The sequence below is a fragment of the Drosophila mojavensis genome, unplaced genomic scaffold, assembly GCF_018153725.1.
Source record: "Drosophila mojavensis isolate 15081-1352.22 unplaced genomic scaffold, ASM1815372v1 contig_136, whole genome shotgun sequence".
NCBI classification, from domain to species: domain Eukaryota; kingdom Metazoa; phylum Arthropoda; class Insecta; order Diptera; family Drosophilidae; genus Drosophila; species Drosophila mojavensis.
In genome coordinates this window covers 20,014,721-20,035,895 of record NW_025318667.1, presented here as the reverse complement: position 1 = coordinate 20,035,895, position 21,175 = coordinate 20,014,721, and the positions used below count along the sequence as shown (strand labels likewise).

Below are 21,175 nucleotides of genomic sequence, written 5' to 3'. Positions count from 1 at the left end.
AGAATCATTATTATTATATATTTTCATTATTATTATAATTCATATTATTTTCAAATGAAATTGAATTGTTTTGCTGGGCATTATTTAGGCCAACGTTTCGTTTGCAAAGAAAGTTTCGTTTTGTTAGTTCGCAATTTTCATTTTCATTACGTTTCGTTTGGTTTGCTATTGTTGTATACTTATGCACACACACCCACACACACACACACACACACACACACACACACACTCACACACAGAGAGAGACTTTAGATGTAGTATCGTAAGTCCATAAGTAGAATGCGTCGCGTCTCTGTTCATAATTCTCGCTTCAAGTGATTCCCATTGCCAAAGGTTATATTACACTTACACACACACACACACACACACACACACACACACACACACATACATCATACAGCCACCCACACAACTACACACACACACACCTACATACATCCGTATATATGTGAATATGTAATCACATTTAATACAATTATTGCGCTCAAAGCAAAACAAACAACTAGAGGCAGAGGAAGAAGAAGAACATGAAGAAGCAGCACAACTAACACAAGCACACAAAAAATAAAACAAACAACAGCAACAACAATCTGGTATGTATGTCTGTATGCAATACTTATGCATCTATGTATGTATGTATGCATAAAATGCATTAACACAAATTGAAGGTTGCGAAGCTTCCGTTTTTTTCCCCAATGACAATGGGCTAAAAGCAAAACTTACGAACTTATTCAATTAGACAGGTGCCAAAGGGCCAAGACGGTAGTTTACCTGCACTTAGCTGCGGACCACCATGAATAATATAATAACACTAATAACACATAATAATAATGCAAACCAAAGGAAGAACTAGTTCAAATGAATCAATATATATAAATATATATATATATTAGCTTGTAGAGCTCTAAGGCTTTTGGCTTTACTGAAGGAGAATAACATAGTAATATATATGAAATACAATTATGATTATATAATGCCCGGCTTTACTATAAATTTGAGCTAGTTTCGTAGTAAAAATTTCATAGAAATACATATATATATATAGTACAGCTCATATCCAAAACTTAGCTTTTGCTTATAAGAAAGCTAAATTCTTCTCCCAAATCAGTTTATGCTCAGCGATTTTTAGCTGGTTTTGTTCATATATGCATATATATACATACATATACACATATCCATGAGTAAAGATTCATTTGATCTGGATTAGTTTATAGATTAATAAGCTCACAAAGGGGTTACTAGGTACCCCGTGTGGCTTTAATAAATTATAAAAAAAAAAAGTTTATAGATGAAGTTGAAATTCGCCCAAAAATCAATAGAAAATATCGTAGTATACCTTCAGGCTAGACACATAGTTCAGCATATATACCCAAAGAACCCAAAAAATCTAAATACACTCACTCCTCTAAGAAATGTACATACATACATAAGTACAACAACAACTGCATACCAGTAAAATAAAATTATAGTTTCGCTTATTCGTAGCACTCGCTCTTGCTCTTAGTCTCTTTCTCTCTCTCTCTCTCTCTCTATCTATCTCTAGCTAGATTTCGTAAGTTTATGTAAATAGTAGTAACTCGTCTCTGCATTGTGCACGCCGGAATGCGAACGACAGGGAACTGATTGTAGCTAATTAGAACTAGTTCATTTTTGTTGATCTCTTCTAGCTTTCGGCTTGTGTTTGCGTAAGTTTGTGTGTGTTGGTTAATTTGTTTGTTTGTGTAGTTTGGTTTCTTCCCGGTAAGTTCTCTTAGTTTGATGGCATGCCGATGATCCCGCTAAAACCCGTAAATGTTTCTCTCCAATTAGTTGCATATGTACATATATAATATATAGTTATAGTTACTTATAATAGCTATAGATGTTTATTCATTTTGCGTTCGTTTTATTTGATTTTATTTTGTTTTTGGTTTTTTGTCTGCTCGTGAATTGCTCATGATTGATTTTAATTTCGGAGAAGGATTTCGTGCGCATGTTTGCCAGCGGATGCTGAAGTTAAAGTTAAAGATGAAGAAGAAGAAGAAGAAGAAGAAGAAGATGAAGAAGATGCCAGCACGTCAATCACGTTGGCAATTCATTTAGCTGTACATAGTTGGTTATCAATCGGCATTTCCGTTTCTGTTTCTGTTTCTCTTCTATGCGCAATTTTAAACCGGCATTATGCGACGGCAGACAGCAAAACAGCGCAAACCGACGAGGAAAAGCAACGCGATCGTCAGCGCAACGAACGTGAGGCCAAAAAGGAAGAGCAGGACGCTATCAATTACAAGGTGAGTGTGTCAGTGTGCGAGTCTCTCCGCTCTCCGCTCTCCCTCTTTCCCTCTTTCCCTCTCTCTCTCTCTCTCTCTACCTCACTGTTACCCTGTCTGCCTCTCTCCCCTCTCCCACTCTCGCTCTCTGCCTAAATTACTCTCTCGCTGTGCGTGTGTGCTTGTGCGTGTGAGTGTGCCCGTGCGTGTGCGTGAACAAGACAGAAGACAATCTAAATAACAACAGAAAAGTAAAATACAAAAGCAAAAACCAAAGCAAAAACAAAAGCAAACACAAAAGCAGAAGCAAAAGCAAAAGCAAACGCAACCAATCTAAAGCAAAGCAAAACCCAATTAAAAAACGCAAACAAAACAGTTTATATTTTTTTAAATCTCGCATCTCGCGTCAACTTAAGGCCCGATGCCCGAGTAACTCTGCACAAGTGTATCGCTCGTAATTAGGCAAATCAATTAAAATGGCCGCAGAGCTGAGTAACTTATAGTTAAAATGCACTTTGCAACAATTGCATGTAAACAGCGCGACAAGGAGCAACGAGAGGCGCGTTTGCTGGACTTTGAGATACGGCGCCAGCAAAAGCGCGAGGAGCAGAACCAGCAGCGGCAACAGCAGCAGCAGCTACACCAGCATCAGCAACAGCAGCTGCAGCAGCAACAACAGCAACAGCAGCAGCAACAGCAACAACAGCAGCAGCAGCAACAAGAGAAAAGTCCACCAACAACTTCGTCGCATTCACAGCAGCAGCAGCAACAACAACAGCTACAACAGCAACAACAACAACAGCAACAACAGCTACTGCAACAACAGCAACAGCAACGCCAACAATTGCAGCTGCAACAGGGCATTACCACACAGGTGAGCGCCAGCGGACGCGTTCATACGCCGGACACGCCCAAGTTGCAAACACCGCCGGATCGCTCGCTGCCGCCCGCCTTTCGCAGTCGCTCGATTGAGCGGGAAATTCAATACGAACGCAAACGCTACTCCATACAGGAATCCGCCGAATTCAAGGTTTTTGATTGTGTTCTTCCTATATACTATATATATTGTGCACTGCACCGTACCATCTGTCCGATATCTAGACACTATATATACGCTTAAATTCCATTTGTGTTTTTCTTCCTGTGGCTCGCTTCGCATAGGAGGCCGTTAGCACGACACCATCTCCGCAGACGCAAACGTTTACCGGTACGCCGCCGATAGCATACACGGCGGCATTGGCGGGACCGCCGGCAACAGCGGCAGCTGCAACAGCTGCTATAATACCCATCCTACCGCTCGGCGTTGCCACGCTGCGCGATGATTCTACGGAGTCCGAGCAATCCGTGACATGTGCCCAAACGCAATCGGATGCCTACCATCGCATCATGTGAGTAACTAAAGCAATTACGATTTTACATATAGTATATGTTTATAAGAAATCTCATAGTACGGAGCAGTGAACACTCTGAACTGCTGCTATCAAGAATTTTGCTTATTTATGTGAGTATATATAGACATTTCTAGTTCATTAATGATCTGAACATAGAGCAGGTTCATTTAACAGAATATTTTATTTGTCGTGCCAAAAATCACAAATCAAAATCTATAAATAGATTTTTTTTCTTTATATTGATATCAAGATAATCTAAACAGATATTGGAAATAGCTTTACCCCAGGTGTGCATTCGGTATGGAAATATATGAAAATACTAATTTTAAGCTTTTAGCTTTTGTAGTTTACGAGACCGAAGCGTTGCTCATAGGCTGAACTGCCTGTAGCCTACATAATACATAGATATTAGCCGCTCTAGACTTACTTGTTATGAAATCTGAACAGTCGAAGGCCAGCAAAAGCTTACTGAAAGCTTTATTTGCAAGCTTTAATGTGCTTTCAAGACATAACAACAATCTCTCCTTACTCGAAGCTTATTAAATGTTGTTCAACTATATAGATAATCTATATAATTACATTCGCATCTCCATATGTTCCCCAGTGGCAATAATTGAGCGAGCGTCGACTGGCAAGCTCTGTCACTCTGTCACTGTCACTGGGGAAGCTTTTGAATGCGCGCGTATGCATTTGGTGTGCAAGAGCTTTTTAGCGTTCAGCTTTCAGCGTGCGATTGCCATCCATTTACAACACTGAACATGTGTGAGCAGAAAGAAGAAGAAGAAGAAGCACCAACTAGCCGAGACATGCACCGCCAGTTGAATATTCAGGCTGGCATTCAAAACAATGCGGTTGGAATGATGGATATATTGAGCCAATAGCTTTTCGATTCCCTATACTTTGTTAGTTAAGACAAAGCGCGAACTATGAACAACATTTTCAATATGGAAAGTGTCGAATAATCCATCTAAAAAATCTCACTCCAGTTTGTCTTGGTTTGCTTTTATAGAAGTTGAAAATAATTGCCAAATTTATATTATTAGTTTTTTATTTTTTATTAATACTATGTTTAATAGGGTATTTCCAAGTCAATCAACGTGTGAATTTCAATATATTTACTGCTTTTTTTTTACACTATCTTCAACCTAGAATCGCACTGCAATTGTGCGAGTAAATGCGAATTAACGCTGAATTATTAATCCAATTCCCATAACAAAAACTTTTATCGCTTATGCGTTATTGATGTGCGAATTAAGCGCATTGTTCAACGCTTAAGCTGAGGCGACAGTGGCTAACAATTTCAGTTCTATCGCAGACATTTGACGTGCCAAAACGGGAGAGATTCAAATCGCTTCCCCATGTACAATTATATGGAGAGTAATTTAAATTAAATGCATTTAAGGACGATTAAAAAGTGAGTTTTTCGAAAAGGTAAGATAAGCTAAGGTCCACGTGTGCCACGTGTCGTATGAGTGATTCACATTGGAAATATTGCTCATACGCAGTGTGGGCAAAAGTGTTTAGTGAATATAGTGAGACTATGCTATGGAACAGGACTTAGACTTATAGTCAACTAAATATTAATACTTTTTGGTAATATTTTAAATTATATTTAAATTTTTACAAGTTTAACATAAAATTTCCTGTATAAAAGTATAAAAAAAAGAGTATAAAACTCATTCAAGAAAGTAAATGGAGCATATTACTTTTATGCAATGTCCATCTTGTTGTCCGTCCGGCAGTCCATCTGAATGCAATATTATAGAGCTATAAGCTGAAAATTGATCTACTAAGCTGCGTGTAATATCTCTCGTTTCAGTTATTCAGTGGGAAATATTACGCATTCGACATGTGTTTCAAATGTGTTGGGACTTTTAGCCAACGGATCGATATGCAGTTATAGCTTGGCACAAAACTGTGTTTATGATTTTCTGCGAATCATTTACCTGAAGACATATTGAAGGCATGTCATAATATAATATTCATGCGGCATGGGGAATAACAATGAATATTTCAAAGAGGGCCTGAGTTAATTGAAGGCAAAAAGGTTTCATAAGTGAATATAAGCGATTTATAACAAGTTTTCCCATATATTACGTGTTATACCGTAATTTCTTTCAATATCTCTTAGCTCTCACTCTGACCAAATGTAATATTCATGGTTTAATTATGCGAATGCTTCGTTTGGAGTGTGCGCTCATACACATTAGCCACACGACATATTATTTCATATTATATCGTATCACTCATACGCCATGTGGCAGACATGCGACACAGCTAAATATTGCACATACGACATGTGGCCGAGCGAGAGATTTATTTGGTCTAGTCTAGTAATTAATTGCTGTCGCTTCTGCAATTTCCCAACAATTGTCCGCTTGATTAATTTAATTAATTAAATAGTTAAATAAATTTGGCAGTTGGCAAAATGCCCCCCTTGGCCCCTCCTCCCCGCCTCCCTCATCCGTTGATTATGCAGAGTTTGCGGTTTGCAGTCAAGCACTCGGCCCGGCGCTGACTCTGCGCTCAAAATGTGATATTTATATGGTATCTATGTCAGGGTGGACTTTCGTGTGGCTACAAACGACACCAGGCAACAAGAGAACAGAAGTATATAGAAAAACAAACTGTAAACTAAGCTTACGCTCTGCATAAGCCAGGCGTAAAAAAAAAACACTCACACACAGAAAGTAAAACAAAAAAGAAAAACTGTGGCCACTTGCGACTCGACACAAATTGCGTATGAGCAAAGCATACAAATGCACATGGCATGTGCGCCTCCATTTATATACGTACATACATACATGTACACACACATGTGTGTGTGTGTGCGTGTAAGTGTCCATTACCATTTGCCTAGCACAAGGCACATTTTGGACAGAATGTAGTAACAAGAGCCGCGCTATGATTGCGAGGTGCTGCTTCTACTTCAGCCTGTGCCTCTGCCTCTGTTGCTGCCTCTGCCTCTGCTGCTGCTGTTGCTAGTAGCTCTGGGAATGGGCGGGCAGCTTCTGGGCCTTGATGGGCTGCACTGAGGCTTGTTGTTGGCTGGTGTACTCGAAAAGTGGAACACGTGTGTGCCGCTCAAATTCACCACAAAAACAGAGAGTCAAATAGCTACTGCTGCTGCTGCTGCTGCTTTTGCCGTTGGCTTCTGTTTGTAACACTCTCAATTGCAATTGCGCGTGCTATTAGTCTGCTCTTTTGCGCGTCCTCTCTCTCTCTCTCTCTCTCTCTTTCTCCTTCGCTCGTCTGCGCTCTCTCCCATGCTTGCTCTCTCTCTCTCTCTCACACACACTCTCGACGAAATGTTCTTGTGTTTTATTGTTTTTTTCATTTCTTTCATTCCACTTTTTCCTTTTTTTTTTATTTATTTTTTTTTTTGCGCTGCTGTTACAAATAACACGTGCATTTAGCGTTGTCGTCGTTTCGATGCCAATGCCGCTGCCTCTGTCGCTGCCATCGCCGTCGCACTCGTTGTCGTCGCCGTCGTCTTTACCGTTGCCCGAGATGCCCGTCGTCTTCTCAATTCGCCCGCTTCTGTTGTTTTCTGATATTTATTCGCCAAGATGCCTCCGCATTGCTGCGCTGCCCCGCTGCTAGGCTTGTTCGTGTGTGTTGTGACCATTGTGCCAGGTCGGTCGGTCGGTCGCTTGGTCGGTCGGTCGCCTGGTCGGTCGGTCCGCTTTCTGCCTTTTGCTTTATGCTTGCTGCCTCTGTCACTGCCAGCGTATTCGCCATTTTCGCTTTGCTGTTTTCGGCTAGCGGGCCAAAATATTTTGTCTTTCGCCTGTCGACTTCATTGCGGTGTTACGTGTTCCGCGTGTCAGACGCAACGAATGGCCACGGCGCGCGGCTAAAGCGGCATAAAAACAAATAAACCAAACAACAACAATAGCAATAATAGCAACAACAACAACAACAACACAAAGCAAAAACAAAATAAACAATTTAAAGAATTGAAAAAGCGAACGACAACAATAAAATATTTATTTTAAAATATTGAACATTTGTAGCATAGATATAGTGAATATAGCATAGCAAAAACTGAAACATATGTATGTTTGTATGTATGTATGCAACGTTTATCAACTGTAGTGCTTAAAAAACTGAAATATACATATTTAACTATATATGTACCTACATATGTATATATGTATAACATATATGCCAGCCAAAGAAACGCACATGCTTATGAGTATGTAACCAATTACACACACACACACATATATATACGCGTACACAGCACGCAACTAACTGTGAATTGCCCATTAAGTGCCACACTCGCCGAATATTGTTTATTTACATGCACAATGTATGTATGTATATAAACATATGTAGATATATGAATGCATACTATATAGCCATATATCTGCATGTACCGATTACATGTCAACTGCTATTTAGCCCCCCATCGAAATTTGTTTGTGTTTGTTTGCCTACGTAACATTGTTGCAATTTACTTTTGGCTGCCATCCAGCTGCTCTGTCTCTGTCTTTGGCGCTGGCCTCCTTTTCGGATGCTGCGAGCATCTTTGAGGAGTTGTGCTAGCTCTGGGGCATAAATACCTGGTGACACGTGCCGGCAGTCCATGTGCGCGAAGCAGCTGTTGTCTGGAAGCCAACTGGAGTTCGACTTTTAAATAAGTTTTTTTTTTTTTTTTTAATTTTTTTCAAAGTGCTTAAGTGTTTTCTTTTGTGTGCGTGTCTAAGCCAATTACGAAACAGTTTATAAAGAAAATATGCAGATATATGCATAAATATGCCCATATATGGTATATATATAAATTCATTGTGCGTTCTACTGATCTCCAGTGACGACTTCTTGGCCTTACGGGCAACACATGCGTGTGTCATTGAGCCTGTGCCGCATGTGGCAAGTGGCATGTGGCATGTTGTCGCAACATGCTCAACATTCAGTTAGTGCCAACCAGACGCGCAGCAGCTGCTGGGAATCCAATTCAGAGTACCAATACAACCAAGGTTTCACAGCTAGCTATCCTTAACTAGCTCTAAGCTGAAAAACAACAAAAATGAAAAGAAAAGAAAAGTGTTTTCCTTACTATTGTTATTTGGGCTCGCATGTTGTGTGCTGACTCCGCTCAGGGCCAGAGCTCTAGCTGTAGTTGTTGCCAATCAAATTGTGATTATTGTCTGATGCTTATTTGACTACACACACACACACACTAACACACTTACATACAGCCATGCAACATTGACATTGTGCCCCGGCTCTAGCCAACCTGATTCGTTGTTTGCTGTTTGCTGTCGTGTCATTTGATCTTTTTTGGTCAGAGGGTACATGACAGGCATTTGAATGCTTAGAATGTTGCATGCCACACGGAATATGCGTGTTGCGATCAATGGAGAAAACGAAATGCTTGAATTTCCTTATCGATTGTACTCGACTCGAGAGCAAACAGAGCAAATATACTATATATACGTACATAGTATATGACAGTCATATAGACTGATTAATTTCACAGTTGTTTCCATTTCATATTTCAACAACAACAAAAGCAACTGAAGTAGCTTTATGCATACGACAGGCCAATTTGCAGTCACAAAGGACACCTCGAATGCGGCATATCGACCGCAGAATGCGGTTCCATTCATTTGCACACACACACACACACACACACGGAGACACACTTACAAACATTCGTATTTGGGTATTTATTTTATTATTTATACACGTCAGCTACGTGCTGCGCCTAAGTTAAGCAAAGCAAAGCGCCTGGGCCTCAAAGCAGCCCCCAAGGCAAATCACGTCCCCATCTGCTCACTCTGACTCCTTGAAGTTAATTACGGCTGTGCGAGTGCGTAGCCAAATCATGTACACATCTACATATACACATACACACATACATTTCAACAATGTATTATATATTTATAGCAAACTAATGCAACTGGGGTATCAATTTCATTTGCAAAGCACTTTACAACACTGCACGTGTTAAGCCCACAACAACAACAATAATAAAAAAAAAACGAACTCAAAATAACGCGGCTTGTAAAGTGTCGCAATACAAACACATAAACTGTATCCATAAACAATGAGCGTGTGTATGTGTGTGTGTGTGTGTGTGTGGGTGTGTGGGTGTGTGAACTATTTTCAGCATCACAAGTCAAGGACTCGGTCGAGAGGGAGGCATTGCGGTATCTCAGCCGGTGCCATGCTGTCCGGAGTACCATGTCCGTGTCCGTCTCCGTGTCCATGTCCGTGGCAGCTGCAACGAAGTGCATAAACATAAAATTGCATTTATTCTTTTCTCTCATTTCCGCTCGTTTTCGTTTTTTTCTTCTTCTTCTCTCTCTCTCTCTCTCTCTCTCTCTCTCTCCTTCGCGGTGCTCTGTTGTTGTTGCTGCCGTTAGGCCGAAAAATCTATGCAGCTGCGGAGGATTTATATTAAGATCAAGGGCCGAGCTTTTATGTAATTGCGGACTGTGCGGTTGCAGTTGTCAGAAGCAGCCAGCCAACCAGCCAGCAGGAGTAGGCCCCAAACTCACGATTCATAAGCCAAATGTGTCAAAGCAAGGCTAAGGATGGCTCTATATAGTATAGATTGTATATGTATATATATATATATACATCAGTATATGTGTTGCTCACATGACTGCATACAAGCGCGCAGCTGAATCAGATAATCCCCAATGAGACAATTTAAGTGCTTAACAAAATCAATAAATGGACTGTTTTCTTTTTTGATGCACACACACACACATACATAGATGCTCACTCACTCACACACACACACACACACACACACACTGCCGCACATCTGTCACAAAATCTCCAACATTGGCAATTTACTATAGCATACATATGGGCGTCACGGCTGCTAAGCTACAAATAATTGTCTTTAATGCCGCATTATACAAGAGTAACCAAATCGACAGCTGAGATAAGATAAGCTCGCACTCTCAGCCAGCGCTAAAGCTAGCTAAAGTGCCAAACACTCATTATTATCAGATAAAGCGAAGCGTACAATTACACGCTGATGATTGAACGAGCTTCAGTGCCTCGGACATTAGCCTCATTAGAGTAACGGAACTTACACAAGTGAAGGAAACTAGTTTGCAAATATTATATATTATATAAATAACACATATATTATATGATATATATAACTATTTTTTGATTGCGCACTTTGTTTAGCGATTGCAAAAGCCGCTTCAAATATAAACAAAATAACAAAATTTAATTGATTTAATCATTTGACTCAAAGTTGAAATATTTTTATTAATAAATAAATAAACAGAAATGTAATGAATCAATTAAATAAAATAAAGTAAAATAATAGATAATATATTTTTTAATAGATTTTACTTTATTTTATTTATTACATTTCTCTTATTTACATTATTTATTTCATTTATTTTATTTTTTATTTTTTTTATTTACTTTATTTACTCTATTAATTTTGTGTATTTTACTTAATTTTATTTTTTACTTATTTACAAACTTTTTTCAATCGCCCTTTGACATCGATTTTGAACATTTTGGCCTTCGGCTTGGCCAAAAACAAAATGCAAAAGGCCAAATCTCGCCTCGCAGAATGAATATTTAAATATGTTTCGCAACCTTTGTATGGGAAACAAGGCACTACATGGATTTCATGCTGTAACGATTTCTTTTCCCACTGAGTTTTCAATTAGCGCATTGTTTTGCCCAACCTAAGCATGAATTTTTAAATATTTAACTGTCGTTTCACAAAGTTTGACTGTTTCTCAATCACTTACAATGCAGTTGATGCACTCTATTTACTCTATTTATACGCAATTTGCTTGTGTATTTTGTTATACAAGTGTATAACAGTGAGTGAAAAACTTGCATAAAAAAAGTATTGAAAAAATATCGCAAAGTATCAGCTGTGGCTTTAAAGTACTTAAGCTTAAAGCATATTAAAAAATAAAATATTTCTTTCTTATATCAATAAAACTAGCTTTATAGGATACAAAATGATTTGGTATCAATTTTTTAATTTAATTTCTATGGCTAACCACGGGCTTCCTCATTAGTTACGCTATACAAAAGATTAAATGAAATGACCAACATCATAGCTGCCAAATAACTGTTGACCGCTTCGCAATGTCGCTCGATGTTGTCTTTCACTCACACTCTGAGAAGGCACTCAGAGCATAACCGATTGCATCGGTTCGGTTGAGGGGCTCGTTCGCGATCGGCTCGTAACCGTTTCGCTTTGTTTTGTCTCGCTCTGGCTTAGCTAGAGTTAAATGAAGCAAACAGTCCTTTGTGTATGTATTGGTATGTATGCGAGACTGTGTCTGCGAAGCATATCAACTGCGTACGTGAATTGCATGTGTATGTAATTGTGAGACCCGTTTGAGTATTTGCCCACTTACTGAATCCCATTGAGCGAACGTCAATCGTGTCTCTCCCTTGACGATGTTCGTTAAAAGAGCATAACACGAATCGGTCAACACAAGGCGCTTAATAGAAAAGAAAAACAAACAGAACTGAAGTCTCCTTTTAAGAGCGAGAACGAGTGAGCATGATTTTGTTCGGTTGACCTAGCGAGCGGAGCATAAGGCATCAAACTGTTAACAGTTAGTTAGCTAAGCTGAAGACTTCTGTAGGCAATGGATTATTTTATGCAATCTCTAACTAATAAAATGATAAAAAATATATGAATATTTGCAAGCTGGCCCAAAAATTATGATTGTACATGATAATCGAAAAATGTAATAATAATTGTTATTATTAAATAATGTAGCTTATATTAATGTTTATTCAAATACTCTATTTGCAAATTTAAACAAATTCATTATATATGAATATCACATTCACTTCTACTAAGGCTCGCACAAACATCAGCTAACCTCGTTTTCTCTATTTTCCAATACTAAATCAAAGTTTCGATATACGTATGCATATACATATGTATATTATTTATAAGCAAGATTAAATAAATCTATACGCTGATTGCTTTGAGGCACATGACGAACGAGCTGTGCGTACAATTTGATTGCCAAGTACGGCAATTAAAAATTTATCAACGATCGGAACACGCTGTTGAGCTGCCTAATGCACTTCCTGCAGCTGCGGCTATAAAATCAATAAATGCGAATGATGTGAGTTATATGTGGCTCAGATTTGTGGCCAACCAATTTGTGTGCTCACCCTCCGTGTGTACCCTTTCCCGCAGCGAAGGTCAGGCCACCAGCTGGCGGTGGGTCTGCGGGTCTGTGGCTTCGCGGTCGACGGTCGGCAGGTCGGTGCTAATAAAAAATTAGGCATTGGGCTTTGGGCAAAGTCAATGCTGCGCCTGGGTCATAATGTTTGTAGCTGTTTTTTTTTTATTTTTATTTTTTCTCTTCTATTTTTTGTATTTTTGCTTAATTTGCATTTTGGGTTCCTCGTTCCGTGTGTTGCGTGACCAGCCACGTGAACTGGCCTATGCCGCGACCCTGGGTCCCGAGCTAACGTTGGCTTGCGGGTCACGTTTACAGCTTTTTTCAGCACATTTCAAGAGAGGACTAAAAAACAAACAGAAAGAAAAACTAAGCAACAAAGCTTACCTCGTGTCATCATTGATCAAGAGTTCACAAGATGTTGCAAAATTTATATGTTTTAAGTATAACTTCAATTGAATGATTGACTCAAAGGCACACATCAGCGACAGATATTCTATATCTAATCAGCATGATCATTCTATTGACTTGCTCAGCTGTTCATGAACTGCCAGTTCTATTGAACGATTCAAATGAGTCGTTAATGAAATACAGAGCTGATCCAGTGTATAAAATGAACAATATAAAGAGTTCATTGAACTGGTTCATTCAAGTAATCTAAAACTGACAACTTTTGTATAATGGCAATGCTAAAAAGCTGCTCTACTCTAAGCAAAAATGACTATTGTGAACTAGAGAAGTGAACTTGTTTATCACATACTGCATAAAAGTTCTGAATTATGAAAAACAAAAAATAGAATTGAGCTACAAGTCATAATTCCTGTATGCATAGTACATAGACTACCCAAAAGATCTGAACTAGCTCATAAATTGAGGTAGTTCACATACCCAATTGACTTTGTTTATCAAATATAACTTTGGCATTCGAATCGATGTAGAATTGGCAAATTATCTGCTATCTGCGAATCATTCATGAACTTGACAAAGTCAATTAAGTAAGTTAAATCGTTAAATCGACTATTCTAGACAAATGTCTACAAGGACTTACACTGCGATTATCGTCCTGCTCCACTGACATGCCTCTTCAGCATGCCAATTGCTGAATCCTTGTCCATTCAACTGGTATCATTTGTGTGTAAGTAAGTAAATCAAATGTTTGTTGTTTCCTTGACACGTCCGTTTGTTTTTCGTTTTTTTTTTCTCTGATTCTTTTTTTTTTTTTTTGTGGTTTCATGTTAGTTGTTGGTGTCATGAACTTTGACCCCATTGCCGTAACGGCCTTTGTGAGAGCCCAGTGGTTCTGGTTGTGGTTGTGTTTACAGTTTCCCATTGTTTCGCATTGAATGGACACAATAACAATGGCTGCCGACATTTTACAGCTATTCGACACAGCAACTAAATACCCTGGAATTATCGAATCGCGATCTTGAAATGTTATTTGTGAATTTGACTTTGAATTAGACAATTTTATCACTGATTGGATCACAAAAGTTGTTATAACTAAAACCAAATGGCCTTTGTGTGTGCATATGTGTGTGTGTGTGTCTCTCTCTCTCTCTCTCTCTCCCTCCCACTCTTAGACTAAGCTTGTGCATTTCGTTGAGTTTTGGCTTAAAGCGTTTGTTTCCGTCTATATTATAGTATCCAAAGCAACAAATATTTGACTGGACTTGCCTTAAAGTAGCAGCGACAGCTAAAAGCTGCTGTGAAACATTCAAATTGTGATTATTAGTCAAATTTAAGCAAATTAGTGTACAAATCGATTAAATAATTAAGACAACAACAACAAGAACAACAACAACAACAACAACAAATCAATCAACGAAAACTGCAGCCAAAACAAACCAAACCAAACCCAAAGAACCAGCTAACTATCAAGCATTACAATAATGGAATCCATTTAGTGTTAAACTAAACGTAAGAAAGCGCTAGAGGTAAAGCACAAGATGTCCATGGTATGCAGTCTGAATGGCGATGGCGGCCAGCCGACGAGTAACAACAGCAATACGAACACGAACTCAAACACGAACACAAACACGAACACGAACACGAATACGAATGCGAATGCGAATGCAGCAAACACAAATTCAAATACAAACGCAATGACGTACGATTATGGGCAGCAGCAGAGCTCGGCCGATGTGCCCAATGCCAGCACGCCGCTGCTGCTGGGCCACGAATCGGGCGGCGCGGCCAGCGGCGATGTGGGCAATAGCGGCACAGCCATAACGGTACTGCAGCCGCCTGCGATGATTGGCACAGCGGGCTATGCGATGACGACGACTGCGGAATCAGCTGCGCTGGCGGCAGCGGCAGCAGCGGCGTCAGCATCGGCTGCGCTGCCAGCGACAACGGGCGAAACGATGCTGAGCCTGAATAGCGGTACTTTGAGTGTATCAGGCGGCATGGCGCTGCCCGGCACATTGAATTTCGTGATGGGCGCCGTAAGCGCGCAGACAAGCAACAACGACAACAACAACAATATGGATAATGCGAGCGATGACTCGAACCCGGTGACCATTTACAGGTAATGCATGCAAAGGGCAGCCGCTTGAGCCGAAATGCCTCTCGATAGCAGCACTAGGGGTGTTCACTATTAAGCCGAACGAAATTATAAACCAATCTAGATTTATCAATTTGAATAGCCCACTCTAATGATTAATTGTGATTTAATCAGGAATTTTCATAGTCAAATTTTAATTGAATATCATTTCCGTTTTGCAGGTGCCGGGCTCCGATAGCGTCGCTCGACTGCATGGAGGAGTTCAGTGGTACGGGCGGTCATCTTGATTTCGGTATCGAATTTCTCACTATTATATAACCTTATAATTTTTTGTTCTTTTAGTTGAATACTCTTCGATTGCTTGGCTTGTTGTATTTTTATCCATAATTACAATATATAAACACAAATACATGCATACATCACAGACGTACGTCCAGCACACTAACTCTTGACTATAGTGGTGCACGAGTATTGAGCACTGAGACCGTTCTCTCTCTCTCTCTCTCTTTCTCTTCACGATCACGATCAAGTTTTGATTCTGAAACCGGCACGAAACCCGCTTAGTGGAATATCTATATACATATATATACCTGTATATATGTATACCTTATATATATATATATATATATGTATAAATATTTGCATGCACCGTTCGAATTTGGATTTGAATTACCAATCGATTCTGCAGTTCATATATATAGATGTTATATGAAAGTATTTCCGATTATTTTGTTTGCAAGGAGTTCTTGTGCTCTAAAAGTTGTTGGGTTCCCGAGTTTAAGTTCTTCTATTTGCTGATTGTTGCACGTGTTTTGTTTTGGTTCTATTGTTTTGTGTCTTTGCTTTTCTTTGGTAATGGAATCCGCTAACAATGAAATAATTTCCCGCCGCATGCTTACCGCACCCAATCCGTACCCGAACCCCGACAAACTGATCGCTCTCTGGACCGACTGATTGCCATCATAGGCCGTTCAATAAGCCTCGGCTCGAATCCGGCGCTGCCGCTGCGGCACGGCTCGACGCCGACGCCGGGCTTGCGGTACAAGAATCTGGGCAAGAGCGGCCTGCGCATCTCGAACGTCGGCCTGGGCACTTGGCCGGTCTTCTCGCCGGGCGTCAGCGATGAGCAGGCCGAGTCCATACTGAAGCTGGCCATCGACAGCGGCATCAATCTCTTTGACATCTCGGAGGCGCACTCCGAAACGGAGATCGGAAAGATATTGCAGCGTACCGGCTGGAAGCGCACCACCTATGTGATCACTACCAAAGTGTACTGGAGCACCAAGTGAGTGCCCACTGCTACGCACAATGAGCAATGATCAATGATTATCTCTATGCTTAATGTCCTCCACAGATCCGAGGAGCGAGGCCTCTCACGCAAACACATCATCGAGTGCGTGAGAGCCAGCTTGCAGCGCCTGCAGCTGAACTACATCGATATTGTCATCATTCACAAGGCCGATCCCATGTGTCCAATGGAAGGTGGGTAGTCTTAGCTTACCTAGTGCTGACATAGAAGCTATGTCCATAACTGTATATGTCTAACTTGCTTAAAACCCATTTGCTAACTGAAGCTAAGGAAACTTTAGGGCATTTAAGTTGGTAATCTAAATTTTTGTTTTGAGACCAAAATCGGATTTTAATTCAGAGTTTGATTTGAATACCAACCCAGTATTTCAATATATATTTCAAAATATATTTTTAGTTTTTAAAAAATTTCTCTATTTTTTGACAACAGATAGAAATTTTGAATAGAAAACATAGTCAGAGCTGGCTTAAATTTAGTAGTATCTCTATATAAATGAAACTGAAGTGCATTTTATATATACATATAGGGAGTATATAACAGCGGAAGGTACTAGAAACTGTCTGTCTCACATGCTGATATCAAATTTTGCTCAAACAAGCAGTCAATATAGGCATATTTATACCTATTTATAATATATATACTCTCATAATATACCTATAATTTTAATATATTAATATTTAATTAAATCATAAATAACTCTATAAAAAGTCTATATATTAACATCAAGAACTGCAAGTTATATTCCTTCAATAACTAAACATTTCTTATATAAATGTATACACGTTTCTATATTATATCATTTATATATATACATCTCTTTCTATCACTGACAATTTCTATATGACAATCTACTGACACCGATACTTAACTATATTTATGACTTGGTGTATAGTTCTGCCCCTCTATTAGTTGCTAGCCTCTATTTATGCCTTTTTATCTGTAAACATCCACATTTATTATTTATCTCTATATAATGCTATGTGCTTACATTATTCTATATATTAACATATGCATAGAGATAGCTATGCCTATTTTTATACCTGCATCGTTTTACTGTGCATCTTTTTGAAATATGTCGTATCATTATTTTAGCTTAATTTGTTATATTTGTGCCAACGTATAGCAAAAACAATTTGTACTATTTATGCTTATTTTTATACCTAAATCATACCAATTGTATGCCTATCTCTATACCTTTATTATACTCGTTTCATTATATTTCTTTTTATGCCATTTATATTAGCTATGCCCATTTTATACCTATTTTATGCCTAATTATATTTCTATTCTTTTTTTTTATGCCTATTTAATTAAATTTCCCTTCATGCTATTTATATAATTTATGCCTATTTTTATACACATTATATAGCAATTTTATGCATATCTCTATACCTATTTATACCTACTTAATTAAATTTCTCTTCATGCTATTTATACCATTTATGCCTATTTTTTTTACCTATTTTACACGATTTTTATGCCTATCTCCATAGGCTTTTTAGGCCTATTTAATTAAATTTCCTTCATGCTATATATTTAATTTATGCCTATTTTATACATATTTTATACCAATTTTGTGCATATCTCTATACCTATTTTATACCCATTTAATTACATTGCTCTTCATGCATACAACTTATTTTGATTTATACCTAAATGTATGCCCAATTTTATACCTATTGCAAGTGCATAGTATTATTATGTATAGTATGTATAAAAATGTATAAATCACTGTTCATCTCTATCTTGTCTATATATTTATGCCTTTCCCATGTGAAGCCTTTACCAATGCCAAGCTACATTTATGCCTATCTGTATCGCTGACCCTTACTTGCAGAAGTGGTGCGCGCCATGAGCTATGTCATCCAGCAGGGCTGGGCCATGTATTGGGGCACGGCCAGGTGGTCGCAGGTGGAGATAATGGAGGCCTATACCAACTGCCGGCAGTTTAACTGCATCACACCGATTGTCGAGCAATCGGAATACCACATGTTCTGTCGCGAGAAGTGCGAGCTGTATCTGCCCGAGATGTATAACAAAATCGGCGTAGGCCTGATGGCCTGGGGCCCCTTGTCGATGGCACTGAGTGACACACAGAACGGGGACAAGCTCTTCCTGCCCAAGGGCTCGTTCAAGACGAAGAGCTTCTCGTGGACGGAGGACGAGATCAATCGCAATGTGAGTAGAGTGGAATCGCCGCCAGCTGTGGCAGCCAACTAAATGTTGCCTCTCGTCCAGGCCGCATTGTCGCCGCAGGGCAGCTGGGGCAAGGATCGCATCGAGGAGGGGCGCCGACACTGCGACCGGCTGCGCGACTTGGCCGCGCTGGCCGAGAAGCTCGGCTGCAGTCCCACCCAGCTGTCGATCGCCTGGTCGCTGAAGCACGAGCCCGTTCAGTGCCTTCTGCTGGGCGCCACCTCGGCGGAGCAGTTGCATCAGAGCTTGCAATCGCTGCAGGTGAGTCGACACTCAGCTAGATCCAACGAACGTATGCATATTAATGGTGGTAATTCGATGGTGGCATTCAATACAGCTGTTGCCGCGTCTCTCGTCGAGCGTGATGCTGGAATTGGAGCGGATACTGGAGAATAAGCCGGTGCGACCGCCAATGATATCGACACTGGCGCTTCGGTGACAATCAGCCTGCCCGCAGGGTCCGCTCAGCCTGAGCGGCGGCGGGACCTGCGGCGCCGATTCGCCCAAGCACGAGGAGGAGGCGTTCATTGAGGAGGCAGATGCCAAGGAGGCTGCCAAGCAGGGTTTCTGTGTTATTCAGTGACGAAAGGAGTCCTTAGATAATGATAATAAATTTTTGAAAGTGATTAGCAGTAAAACTAGCCTAAGTAGCAATACTATGACAACAACAATAAGCAAGCACGAGGTGCAGCAGCAGCAACAGCAGCAACAACAGCAGCAACAACAGCAGCAGCAACAGCAGCAGCAGCAGCAACAGCAACCGCACCAAATGCAACATTATCAGCAGCTAGCCATTGCAGCCGCAGCTGAACCATCGAGTGGATCAAGTGGCGCCCCGGAGCATCCCGATGCGCTCAACAACAATGACATCCCGACTGCAGCCGGCGACCATCTGGAGGCGAGCTCGACCAAGGGCCAGAAGCGACGCTCCCTGCTCAACTTCAAGTCCTTCGACTTTCACATCAAGACGCTCTACAGCGGCCTGCGCACCCCGGGCGCTGCGGGGGGCAGCGGCGCAGCTGGCCACCGGACGGAGGCGCAGTCGCGCTCAGCCTCGTTGGGCGGCGGCGGCGCCAGCCTGGCCGGAGTGGGGCCGGCCAACAGGCGCATTCCGCCGCATCTGCGCATCGAGGCCGTCGACGGCGATCCGCTGGAGGAGCAGGGCCAGCCGGAGTCCGCGAAGCTGCTGCTCGACTATTCGCAGTCACCGTTCACGCCGCGGCACAACTCCAGCAGCGTGCTGCTGCCCTCAATGGACCCCTATGCCGGCTGCTCCTCGCTGTCGCCATACTATCTGTCGCCCTACATGATAGCCGGCAGTGGGGCTCGTGGTGCTGGTGCTGGTGCGGGTGGTGCGGCAGCTGGCCGAACGTCCGCCGAGGATCTCAATGCGGGCATCCGTCGCTCCTCCACCTCGGACATTGTGTCCTGTCGCCGGCGCGGCTCGACCAGCAGCAACAGCAGTCGTCGGCCCAGCACCTCCGATCTGCTGCGGCGGGCGCGTGAGCGTCGCGGCAGCGAGGCGCGCATGGGGCGCAGCGTGTCGCACAGCGGCATGCGCGGCGGTCTAGGGGGCGGAGCCGGCGGGCCGGGCGGCATGGGTGGCAGGCGTACGAGCATGGCATTCTAGATACAACAACAACAACAACAACAACAACAACAACAACGACAACCACTTCGCTGCAAATCGAACAAATCAGCTGACAAATGGCGCTTATGAATTTTTACTAACTAACACACACACACACACACACACGTAGATATACCCAATAAATAACAACAACAACATCATTATGTAAGCAGTTTTTTTCCAGAACCGCAAACACTTATATATATAACACTCTAAACGAAACAAAAACAACAAAAAATTTACAAAAATACAAAAAAAAAAACAAAATTTAACAAAAATCATTTTCATCAAACTCCAAAAAAAAAATAAACAACAAATTTTACACACAGTTCCTTCCACATCACGGAGAACTTGTTTATATACATCTATATATATATATATATACATACATATATGAACTATATAACTAAATGCTTCTCTTGCTCGTGCCCCAATTTTTGATGACAATATTAGATCCTAACTGTAAACCAAGGAACACTGCTCTTAACGTTTGGTTCATTTTGTCTAGGATGCGCTTTACAATTGCTTTACAACACACACACACACATGTGCACGAAATACACACACACAGACACATTTTTAAGAACATAAAACTTATGTGAATGCTCATATCAAATTAAAAAAAAAAAAAAAAAAAAAAAAAAATAGAAAAAAATACTGAAGCTTTTTTATTAGCTAATAAATTAACAAAAAACAATTGTTGGCAAGCAACAAACTGCATCAGATTAATAAAATATATATA

General features: G+C 40.6%; 2 protein-coding genes across 5 annotated transcripts in view; both read left to right on the top strand.

Moving 5' to 3' along the window:
* Nucleotides 1-19,535, top strand: part of LOC6584321 (voltage-gated potassium channel subunit beta-2) — a 27,402-nt gene extending 7,867 nt beyond the window's left edge. The window contains exons 3-11 of one of the 4 annotated variants that reach the window (XM_032732008.2): nucleotides 2,173-2,270; nucleotides 2,788-3,279; nucleotides 3,411-3,637; nucleotides 15,520-15,590; nucleotides 16,265-16,583; nucleotides 16,653-16,780; nucleotides 18,448-18,785; nucleotides 18,846-19,064; nucleotides 19,141-19,535. In XM_032732008.2, coding sequence (XP_032587899.2) covers nucleotides 2,173-2,270; nucleotides 2,788-3,279; nucleotides 3,411-3,637; nucleotides 15,520-15,590; nucleotides 16,265-16,583; nucleotides 16,653-16,780; nucleotides 18,448-18,785; nucleotides 18,846-19,064; nucleotides 19,141-19,242 — 1,994 coding nt within the window. In that variant the 3' untranslated portion in view covers nucleotides 19,243-19,535. Of the gene's footprint in view, nucleotides 1-2,172; nucleotides 2,271-2,787; nucleotides 3,280-3,410; nucleotides 3,638-7,425; nucleotides 7,839-14,436; nucleotides 15,323-15,519; nucleotides 15,591-15,640; nucleotides 16,584-16,652; nucleotides 16,781-18,444; nucleotides 18,786-18,845; nucleotides 19,065-19,140 lie in introns of those variants that run through there. The other 3 variants (XM_032732007.2, XM_032732009.2, XM_044011707.1) reach the window with 3 other exon arrangements.
* Nucleotides 19,462-21,175, top strand: LOC116804473 (DNA N6-methyl adenine demethylase-like). The gene has a single exon (XM_032732191.2). It carries the CDS (start codon nucleotides 19,462-19,464, stop codon nucleotides 20,431-20,433), a length of 972 nt encoding a protein of 323 aa, XP_032588082.2. The 3' UTR covers nucleotides 20,434-21,175.